Below are 11496 nucleotides of genomic sequence, written 5' to 3'. Positions count from 1 at the left end.
AACGGAATCAAGGGATGTGGGGAAAAAGCAGGACCGGCGTACTGATTGTGGATGATCAGCCATGATCATAATGAATGGCGGTGCTGGATCGAAGGGCCGAATGGCCTCCTCCTGCACCTGTTGTCTATGTTTCTAAATCTCCTCCTCCCTCCCCAATGTAGTTTCGGACATTACCATCCTATCTGATTGTTCTGGACTTTAGACTGGAGAGATACTGCGCAGAAACAGGCCCTTCGGCCCACCGAGTCCGTGCCGACCAGCGATCACCCCGCACGCTACCACTATCCAACACGCACTGGGGACAATTTACAGTTTTCTTACCGAAGCCGATTAACCTGTAAGCCCGCTGGTCTATTGGAGTGTGGGAGGAAACCGGAGAACCCGGAGAAAACCCACGCAGGTCGTGAGGAGAACGTACAAACTCCGTACAGACAGCGCCCGTGGTCTGGTTGAACCCGAGTCTCTGACGCTGTGAGGTAGCGGGTCGACCGCTGCGTCGCCGTGACAACCCCCACTCCGTCCAGTTTGAAATCCAGCGACCTCCAGTCCCACCCTGCACCGCCTGGGATGTGTGTGTGTGTGTGTGTGTGTGTGTGTGTGTGTGTGTGTGTGTGTGTGTGTGTGTGTGTGTGTGTGTGTGTGTGCGCGAGCGTGTGTGTGTGTGCGCGTGCGTGTGTGTGTGTGTGCGCGTGCGTGTGTGTGTGTGTGTGTGTGTGTGTGCGCGTGCGTGGGCGTATGCGCACATTCAGTGTGTGCATGCCTGTGTGCGAGTGTGCGTGATTGTGTATCTGAGTGGCCGTGTGCACAGTGTGTGTGTGCGTGTGTGCCCGTGTGAAAGAGTGCATGATGGTGTATTTGCGTGGGCGTGTGTGCCCAGTGTGCGTGTCTACGAGTGTGCATGGGCGTGTGCAGTGTATGCGTGCCCGTGTGCGAGTGTGCATGGGCGTGTGTGCACAGTGTGTGTGCGTGCCCGTGTGCGAGTGTGCGTGGGCGTGTGTGCACAGTGTGTGTGTGTGCCCGTGTGCGAGTGTGCATGGGCGTGTGTGCACATTGTGTACGTGTCCTCCCCGCCCCCTCTCCTCCCACCACCACCGCCACCACTGCGTGGCCCCAGGGAGTACCTGACTGCCGGAGGAGTAGCGAGCGCTGGTCCTGTTGGTGGATGGTTTGGTTGAACTGTGGGAGGTCTCTGTGGTCAGCCGGTTGCAGCAGTTGGCGTGGCGGAAACACTTTATATACTCCTTGCGCACCTGTGGGAAGGAAGAGCAGCGTGGGGTTAGAGGCCGTACAAAATCTTACGGCAGATTATTGTCTCGTGTACCGAGGTACAGTGGAAAGCTTTTGTTGCGCGCTAACCAGTCAGCGCAAAGACAATACATGATTACAATCGAGCCGTCCACAGTGTACAGATACATGATAAAGGGAATAACGTTTACTTATTCTGTGGGCGGCATGGTGGAGCAGCGGTAGAGTTGCTGCCTCACGGCGCCAGAGACTCGGGTTCCATCCTGGCTACGGGCGCTGTCCGTACGGAGTTTGCGAGCTGCGCGGGTTTTCACCGGTTTCCTCCCATACTCCAAAGGCGTGCAGGTTTGTAGGTTAATTGCCTTGGTATAATTGTATATTGTCTCTAGTGTGTGTAGGATAGTGTTAATATGCGGGGATCGCTGGTCGGCACGGACTTGGTGGGCCGAAGGGCCTTTTTCTTTAAACAAAACTAAACTGGTTAAAGATAGTCCGAGGGTCACCAATGAGGTAGATAGTAGTTCAGGACTGCTCTCTGGTTGTGGTAGGATGGTTCAGTTGCCTGATAACAGCCGGGAAGAAACTGTCCCTGAATCTGGAGGTGTGCGTTTTCACACTTCTGTACCTCTTGCCCGATGGGAGAGGGGAGAGGAGGGAGTGGTGGTCGACAGCTTACATGATTAGTGTAGTTTAGTTTCGAGATACAGCATATAAACAGGCCCTTCGGCCCACCGAGTCCGCGCCGACCAGCGATCCCCGCACACTAACGCTACCCTACACACAGTGGGGACAATTTACATTTATGCCAAAGCCAATTAACCTACAAACCTGCACGTCTTTGGAGTGTGGGAGGAAACTGGGGATAGACAATAGACAATAGACAATAGGTGCAGGAGTAGGCCATTCGGCCCTTCGAGCCAGCACCGCCATTCAATGTGATCATGGCTGATCATCCACAATCAGTACCCCGTTCCTGCCTTCTCCCCATATCCCCTGACTCCGCTATCTTTAAAAGCCCTATCCAGCTCTCTCTTGAAAGTATCCAGAGAACCGGCCTCCACCGCCCTCTGAGACAGAGAATTCCACAGACTCACCACTCTCTGTGAGAAAAAGTGTTTCCTCGTCTCCGTTCTAAACGATCTCGGAGGGAAGACCCACGCGGGTCACGGGGAGAGCGTACAAACTCCGCACAGACAGCGCCCGTAGTCGGGATTGAACCCGGGTCTCTGGCGCTGCGAGGCAGCAACTCTACCGCTGCGCCCACCGCGCTGCCCGATTGCTGTGATTCACACCTAGTGTGTAAGCGGGTGGTGGAAGATGGTAGCGGTTCATGAGTATGTGTGAGTGTGGTGTCAACATATGGTGCAAACGAGGATTGGGCTTCACAGTCTCACGCTCCAGATCTGCTTCCTACCGCTTGCGCTGTCTCACGCAGTTTGCACATTATCCTTGTCTCTGCGTTGCTTTCTTCCGGGTGCTTACTTTTAATTCAGTTTAGTTTTGAGATACAGCAGGGAAACAGGCCCTTCGGCCCACCGAGTCCGCGCCGACCAGCGATCCCCCGCGCACTAACACTGTCCCATTACGGCGGTGGGGGCCAAGTCAGTGGATATGTTTTCAGGCAGAGTCCCAATCCATTCTCTCCACAGATGCTGCCTCACCCCGCCCGCTGAGTTACTCCGGCATTTTGCGTCTACCTTCGATTTTACCAGCATCTGCAGTTCTTTCTTCCATCACCCCAAAGACATACGGGTTTGTGGGTTAAAATAATCTGAGTGTAAGTGTAGAAATGACACAAATCTTTATAAAGAGTTATCCTCCTACAAAAGGATGTTTCCACTAGTGGGAGAGTCTAGGACTAGAGGGCACAGCCTCAGAATTAAAGGACATTCTTTTTGGAAGGAGATGAGGTGGAATTTTGTTTAGTCAGAAGGTGGTGAATCTGTGGAATTCTTTGCCACAGAAGGCTGTGGAGGCCAAGTCAGTGGATATTTTTTAAGGCAGAGATAGATAGATTCTTGATTAGTACGGGTGTCATAGAAACATAGAAAATAGGTGCAGGAGTAGGCCATTCGGCCTTTCGAGCCTGCACCATTCGCCATTCAATATGATCATGGCTGATCATCCAACCCAGTATCCTACTCATATCAGAGGTTATGGGGAGAAGGCAGGAAAATGGGGTTAGGAGGGAGAGATAGATCAGCTATAATGGAATGGTGGAGTAGACTTGATGGGCCGAATGGCCTAATTCTGCTCCTTACCACTTGTGAACGCATGACTCGTTGGGCCGAAGGGCGTTTTTTTCCGCCCTGTATTTCTAACGTTGAGAAAAACGAGAAGCTTAGAAGTGATTAGCCGAGATCAGGTCAGGTTTTAATGTCGAACAAGAACCATCTGTTCACCGTGTGGTTGGGGGGGAACTTGGTAAATGTGCTCTGCTGACTTTTAACTGTCAGTAATAAAAGTTGACAGAGTTTTAAATACAGTTCTAAACAGGCCTCATTAAGGAAACCAAACTGGAGTTTGTAGCTTCGAGACCGATAAAACGTTGACACAAATACTTTTGACTGTCGGGCGACATTCTTCCCAGGTGTGGCACGGTGGCGCAGCGGTAGTCGCTGCCTCACGGCGCCAGAGACCCGGGTTCGATCCTGACCACGGGTGCTGTCTGTGTGGAGTTTGTACGTTGGGCTGATGGGCCTATTTCCACGCAGTATCCCTCCATGACTCTGAACGACTTTATGACATTGATTCTATGACTCGATGACTCCATGCCTCTATAGACAATGCCTCTACATGACTGCCTCTATGGCTCCAAGAGACATTGACCCTGAGACATTGACCCTGTGACTCCATGAATATCACTAAGTGTTTACGAAGAAACTGCAGATGCTGGGCAAAATCGAAAGTAGACACAAAATGCTCAAGAATAAGGGGTAAGCCGTTTAGAACGGAGACGAGGAAACACTTTTTCACACAGAGAGTGGTGAGTCTGTGGAATTCTCTGCCTCAGAGGGCGGTGGAGGCCGGTTCTCTGGATACTTTCAAGAGAGAGGTAGATAGGGCTCTTAAAGGTAGCGGAGTCAGGGGATATGGGGAGAAGGCAGGAATGGGGTACTGATTGGGGATGATCAGCCATGATCACATTGAATGGCGGTGCTGGCTCGAGTGGCCGAATGGCCTCACTCCTGTACCTATTGTCTATTGTAACTCAGCGGGTGAGGCAGCATCTATGGAGAGGAGGAATTGGCGGCGTTTAGGGTCGAGACCCATTGATGCTGCCTCACCCGCTGAGTTACTCCAGCATTCTGTGCCCACCTCTGGGGTTCTATATTCCTCTATAACATTAAACCTGTTTCCTCTTTCAGGCAGCTTGTTCCAGATGACAAGAAGTCACACAGTGAAGCAATCCCTCCCCAACCTCCCTCTTTCTTCCACTAATGATCTTAGAATGATCTCCTCTGCTTGTCGACGCCTCCTGCCACTGGAGACAGCTCTAACCCCGTAATTGACTCCATCCAAACCCCTCACAGACACTGATTACTAATTACCCGCAAATGACCGTGAAGAATCCTTCACCGATCTGAGATGTCACGGCAGCTGCTTGAGTCACTCCAGAGCAGGGAGGCAGGGTGGAGCAGCGCCAGAGACCACGGGTTCGATCTCGACTACGGGGGGCTGTCTGTATGGAGTTTGTACGTTCTCCCCGTGACCTGCGTGGGTTTTCTCCGGGTGCTCCGGAGCACCGCCATTCAATGTGATCATGGCTGAACATCCCCAATCAGTACCCCATTCCCGCCTTCTCCCCATATCCCCTGACTCCGCTATCTGTAAGAGTCCTATCTAGCTCTCTCTTGGGGTCACAGCTTAAGGATAGAGGGGATATCCTTTAGGACCGAGATGAGGAAAACTTTTTTCACGCAGAGAGTGGTGAATCTGTGGAATTCTCTGCCACAGAAGGTAGTTGAGGCCAGTTCATTGGCTATATTTAAGAGGGAGTTAGATGTGGCCCTTGTGGTTAAAGGGATCAGGGGGTATGGAGAGAAGGCAGGTACAGGATACTGAGTTGGATGATCAGCCATGATCATATTGAATGGTGGTGCAGGCTCGAAGGGCCGAATGGCCTACTCCTGCACATATTTTCTATGTTTCTATGTTTTTATGAAAGCATCCAGAGAACCGGCCTCCACCGCCCCCTGAGGCAGAGAATTCCACAGACTCGCCACTCTCTGTGTGAAAAAGTGTTTCCTCGTCTCCGTTCTAAATGGCTTATCCCTTATTCTTAAACTGTGGTCCCTGGTTCTGGACTCCCCCAACATCAGGAACATGTTACCTGCCTCTAGCGTGTCCAAACCCTTAATAATCTTATATGTTTCAATAAGATAACCTCTCATCCTTCTAAACTCCAGAGTGTACAAGCCCAGCTGCTCCATTCTCTCAGTATATGACAGTCCCGCCATCCCGGGAATTAACCTGGTGAACCTACGCTGCACTCCCTCAATAGCAAGGATTCCGACACGATATCTGACAGGTAACCTATCCATGTTGTACAGGGCCCTAGTGAGACCACACCTGGAGTATTGTGTGCAGTTTTGGTCCCCTAATTTGAAGAAGGACATTCTTGCTATTGAGGGAGTGCAGCGTAGGGTTACAAGGTTAATTCACGGGATGGCGGGACTGTCATATGCTGAGAGAATGGAGCAGCTGGGCTTGTACACTCTGGAGTTTAGAAGGATGAGAGGGAATCTTATTGAAACATATAAGATCGTTAAGGGCTTGGACACGCTAGAGGCAGGAAACATGTTCCTGATGTTGGGGGAGTCCAGAACCAGGGGCCACAGTTTAAGAATAAGGGGTAAGCCATTTAGAATGGAGATGAGGAAACACTTTTTCACACAGAGAGTTGTGAGTCTGTGGAATTCTCTGCCTCAGAGGGCGGTGGAGGCCGGTTCTCTGGATACTTTCAAGAGAGAGCTAGATAGGGCTCTTAAAGATAACGGAGTCAGGGGATATGGGGAGAAGGCAGGAACGGGGTACTGATTGTGGATGATCAGCCGTGATCACATTGAATGGCGGTGCTGGCTCGAAGGGCCGAATGGCCTACTCCTGCACCTATTGTCTATTGTCTATGTTCGCCAGGGATGCTGCCTGACCTGCTGAGTTACTCCAGCACTTCGGGATCATTAAATATTGTTATCGTACCTGCCTCAACGACATGGCCTTGTGGCCTGAGGGACATGTCTCTGAACTCTATAATGTACATTGGGTTGGTCGGGAATCTGTGTCGCAAAGTGTTATTGTGTTGCCATCAAACCAGGAGTCACCTCCGGAGTTTAATATGGCCCCCCTGCCTGTTTTAGTTCAGTGATACAGCGTGGAAACAGGCCCTTCGGCCCAGCGGGTCCGTGCCGACCAGCGATCCCCGCACACTTTACACTATATCCTACACACACACACACACACACTAGGGGACAATTTACATTTACACCAAGCCAAACAACCTACAAACCCGTACGTCTTTGGAGCGTGGGAGGAAACCGAAGATCTGACCGGCGATCCCCGCACATTAACACTATCCTACACACACTCGGGACAATTTACACTTACATCAATCAACCTACAAACCTGCACGTCTTTGGAGTGTGGAGGGAAACCGGAGCACCTGGAGAAAACCCACGCAGGTCACGGGGAGAGCGCACAGACAGCGCCCGTGGTCGAACCCGCGTCCCTGGCGCCGTGAGGCAGCGCCTCTACCGCTGAGCCGCCCACGTAGACATAAAACGAGCCTGTTATATTTTCACGGAGCTGTATTCTCCCACAGTCAGCACCTGCCTTGGCTTTCCGGAATGTTCTTGAAGTTTATTTCCCTGTCCCACGGGACGAGTTCATTCCAAGAGCTCTCCCGAGTTAAAAAAAATAATCAAACTCGTGGTAAGCACGGAGAATAAACGTAGCGGGTACGTCGGAGCTCGGGGACGTCTCTCAGCGGCTCGTAACGCTAACGGCAGGTACTCGGGAAGACTCGCTAACGGCAGGTAAGCACGGGAAGACTCGTGAAGATTTTTCAACATGTTGCAAAAATGTCCACGAGAGCCCCGAGTACCGACGAGCGGCCATTACCGTAAATCTCCGAGTTCGAATCAGGGCAAACTCGGGAGAGCTCTTGGAATGAACTCGTACCGTGGGACTGGGGTTTTAGTTTACCTTTGAGACACAGCATGGGAACAGGCCCTTCGGCCCACCGGACCCATGCCGACCGCCGATCACCCTAGTCCTGCTGCCCTTAACCCATCTGACGTTTGCCACTACCACCCATCCACTGCCCGTGGCGTAGCGTTGCCCAAATTACCAGCAGCTCCGGCCCGACGGCTTACCTTTTTCTGGAGAGCGCAGTAAAATATAAAAATGAACATTCCCTGGAAGGTGTTGAAGATGGTGAAGAGGTAGGCCATGGCTATCGATTCCTCGTTGATGAAGAGTAGGCCGAATCCCCATGACAGGCCCAGCAGGCACAGGAGGGCAAATGCTCCCAGGACCCAGGACCTAGAGAGAGGGAGAGAGAGAGAGAGAGGGAATAAAATAACACACTCACAAAGCGGCTTAGCTGAAAGCCCCCATAAACTCCACTTTAAAAGGCACACACTAATAGCAGCTTTAACCGTCATTACTGCAGCTGCCTCCTCCAATAAGCAGATTAAACAGGCATGATCCCTCTCCTTTATATTACAGCACTCTTTCACCCAGGCCAGCTTAAACCCCTGTCCCACGGTACGCGTTCATTCCAAGAGCTCTCCCGAGTTTGCCCTGATTCGAACTCGGAGATTTACGGTAATGGCCGCCCGTCGGCACTCGGGGCTCTCGTGGACATTTTTCATCGCGTTGAAAAATCTTCACGAGTCTTCCCGTGCTTACCTGCCGTTAGCGAGTCTTCCCGAGTACCTGCCGTTAGCGCTAAGGGACGTCCCCGAGCTCCGACGTACCCGCTACGTTTATTCTCCGTGCAGTTTTTTTTAAACTCGGGGACATCTCTTGGAATGAACTCGTACCGTGGGACAGGGCTAATACTTCATAGGTTATGTAGGGAGGAACTGCAGACCCTGGTTTAAACCGAAGACGGACACAAAAAGCTGGAGTAACTCAGCGGGTCAGACGGCATCTCTGGAGAGAAGGAATGGGTGACGTTTCGGGTCGGGACCCCTACTTCACACCGAAACGTCAGCTATTCCTTTCTCTCCAGAGATGGCCCGCTGAGTTACTCCAGCTCATGGCTGATGTGAAGGATACCACTTTCTTCCTCTCGTTTCAAGTTAAACCGGCAGAGTGCAGTTTAGTTTAGAGATGCAGCGTGGAAACAGGCCCTTCGGCCCGCCGAGTCCGTGCCGACCAGCGACCCCCGCACACACTAACACTACCCTACACACACACACACTGGGGAAATTTGATCGATTTTTACAATAGGTGCAGGAGTTGGCCATTCGACCCTTCGAGCCAGCACCGCCATTCAATGTGATCATCGCTGATCATCCCCAACCCCGTTCCTGCCTTCTCCCCATATCCCCTGACTCCGCTATCTTCACGAGCCCTACCTATCTCTCTCTTGAAAGCATCCAGAGAACCTGCCTCCACCGCCCCCTGAGGCAGCGAATTCCACAGACTCACAACTCTCGGTGTGAAAAAGTGTTTCCTCGCCTCCGTTTTACACCAAGCTAATTACCCTACAAACCTGTACGCTTTGGAGAGTGGGGGGAAAGCGGAGATCCCGGAGGGAAACCCACGCAGGCCACGGGGGGAGCGTACAGACTCCGTACAGACAGCGCCCGTGGTCGGGTTCGAACCCGGGTCTCTGGCGCTGTGAGGCAGCAACTCTACCGCTGCGCCACCGTGCCGGCCATGTATGGACTAGTTCTCCTGAATTAAAATGGCATGCTGTGATGATGTTTAGTCTAACTTATTGTCACGTGTACCGAGGTACAGCGCAAAGCTTTTGTTGCGTGCTAACCAGTCAGCGGAAAGACAATACATGATTACAATCGAGCCGTCCACAGTGTACAGACACATGATAAAGGGAATAATGTGCCTTACATTCAAGGGAAGGGAAAGTCCAGTAAAATCTAATCAAAGATAGTCCGAGGGTCTCCAATGAGAGTTGTTTCTCTAACTTTGCGATAGTCCCTGCCCCCAACTACCTCCTCTGGCAGCTCGTTCCATACACCCACCATCTTTTGTGTAAAAAAGTCACCCCTCAGATTCCTATTAAATCTTTTCCCCCTCACCTTAAACCTATGCCCTCTGGTTCTCAATAGACAATAGACAATAGGTGCAGGAGTAGGCCATTCGGACCTTCGAGCCAGCACCGCCATTCAATATGATCATGGCTGATCTTAGCCACAATCAGTAGCCCATTCCTGCCTTCTCCCCATATCCCTTGACTCCGCTACCTTTAAGGGCCCTATCTAGCTCTCTCTTGAAAGCATCCAGAGAACCTGCCTCCACAGCCCTCTGAGGCAGAAAATTCCACAGACGCACAACTCTCTGGGTGGAAGTTCTCGATTCACCTACTCTGGGCAAGAGAATGTGCATCTACCCAATCTATTCCTCTCATCAATTTTATACGCCTCTATATAAGATTACCCCTAATCCTCTTGCGCTCCAAGGAGGAGTATGATCAACCTCTCCCTATCGCTCAGACCCTCGGGTCCTGGCAACATCCTCGTAAATCTTCTCTGTACCCCATTCCAGCCTGACGACCTTTCCTATAACATGGTGCCCAGAACTGAACACAACACCCTAAATGTGGCCTCATCAATGTCTTCTGAACACAATATTGATTGATGAAGGCCAATGTGCCAATGTGCCAAAACCAATTTTGGAGCAGGTGGGGGCATAAAGGGGGGCATTTTGGGCCCCATATCTGAGGAAGGATATGCTGGTGCTGGAATGCGTGGGCAACATATGATGAGCGTTTGACGGCGCTGGGCCTGTACACGCTGGAGTTTAGAAGGATGGGGGGGGGGGGGGGGGGAGGTGAACCTCATTGAAAATTACTGAATAGTGAAAGGCTTGGATAGAGTGGATGTGTGGAGAGGATGTTTCCACTAGTGGGAAAGTCTAGGACTAGAGGTCACAGCCTCAGAATTAAAGGATGTTCCTTTAGGAAGGAGATGAGGAGGAATTTCTTTAGTCAGAGGGTGGTGAATCTATGGAATTCTTTGCCACAAGAGGGGTCGAGGAAAGAGCATTCCCTGTTTCCACCAATCTCTCCACCTCCGCGCACAAGAAGCGACAAGACAGACACCATTGCGTGCGGATGCGGAGAAGTGCGTTCAGCTCTGGCCGAACAACTTCGAATCTCGTGTGTGGACTCGACAAGAAGATTGCCACAGACGGCGGTGGAGGCCAAGCCAATGGGTATTTTTAAGGCGGAGATAGATAGATTCTTGATTAGTACGGGAGTCAGGGGTAAAAGGATTTGAGTATAGGAGCAGGGAGGTTCTACTGCAGTTGTACAGGGTCTTGGTGAGACCACACCTGGAGTATTGCGTACAGTTTTGGTCTCCTAATCTGAGGAAGGACAGTCTTGCCATAGAGGGAGTGCAGAGAAGGTTCACCAGACTGATTCCTGGGATGCCAGGACTTTCAATATGAAGAAAGACTGGATAGACTCGGCTTGTACTCACTAGAATTTAGAAGATTGAGGGGGGATCTTATAGAAACTTACAAAATTCTTAAGGGGTTGGACAGGCTAGATGCAGGAAGATTGTTCCCGATGTTGGGGGAGTCCAGAACAAGGGGTCACAGTTTAAGGATAAAGGGGAAATCCTTTAGGACCAAGATGAGGAAAACTTTTTTCACACAGAGAGTGGTGAATCTCTGGAATTCTCTCCCGCAGAAGGTAGTTGAGGCCAGTTCATTGGCTATATTTAAGAGGGAGTTAGATGTGGCCCTAGTGGCTAAAGGGATCAGGGGGTATGGAGAGAAGGCAGGTACAGGATACTGAGTTGGATGATCAGCCATGATCATATTGAATGGCGGTGCAGGCTCGAAGGGCCGAATGGCCTACTCCTGCACCTATTTTCTATGTTTCTATGTAATGGGGAGAAGGCAGGAGAATGGGGTTGAGCGGGAGAGCCGTGATGGAATGGCAGAGTAGACTTGATGGGCCGAATGGCCTCATTCTGCTCCTATGACATGAACATAGAAATTAGAGATGGGAGATGAGCGTGAAGAGGAGGGGGAAGGGGTGACGGGGGA

The 11496-nt window shown here is 51.3% G+C and overlaps 1 protein-coding gene across 1 annotated transcript in view; it reads right to left on the bottom strand.

The window, feature by feature from the left end:
- Positions 1-11496, bottom strand: part of adgrl2 (adhesion G protein-coupled receptor L2) — a 172680-nt gene that overhangs the window by 28874 nt on the left and 132310 nt on the right. The window contains exons 20-21 of the mRNA XM_033027844.1: positions 7620-7788; positions 1122-1250 (exon numbers count right to left, since the gene is read on the bottom strand). Of these exons, the coding sequence (XP_032883735.1) occupies positions 1122-1250; positions 7620-7788 (298 nt within the window). The remainder of the gene's footprint in view (positions 1-1121; positions 1251-7619; positions 7789-11496) is intronic.

This window comes from Amblyraja radiata, chromosome 10 (genome assembly GCF_010909765.2).
Source record: "Amblyraja radiata isolate CabotCenter1 chromosome 10, sAmbRad1.1.pri, whole genome shotgun sequence".
Lineage (NCBI taxonomy): Eukaryota > Metazoa > Chordata > Chondrichthyes > Rajiformes > Rajidae > Amblyraja > Amblyraja radiata.
Note: the sequence above shows the minus strand (reverse complement) of the source record. Positions and strands in the feature narration are given on the sequence as shown.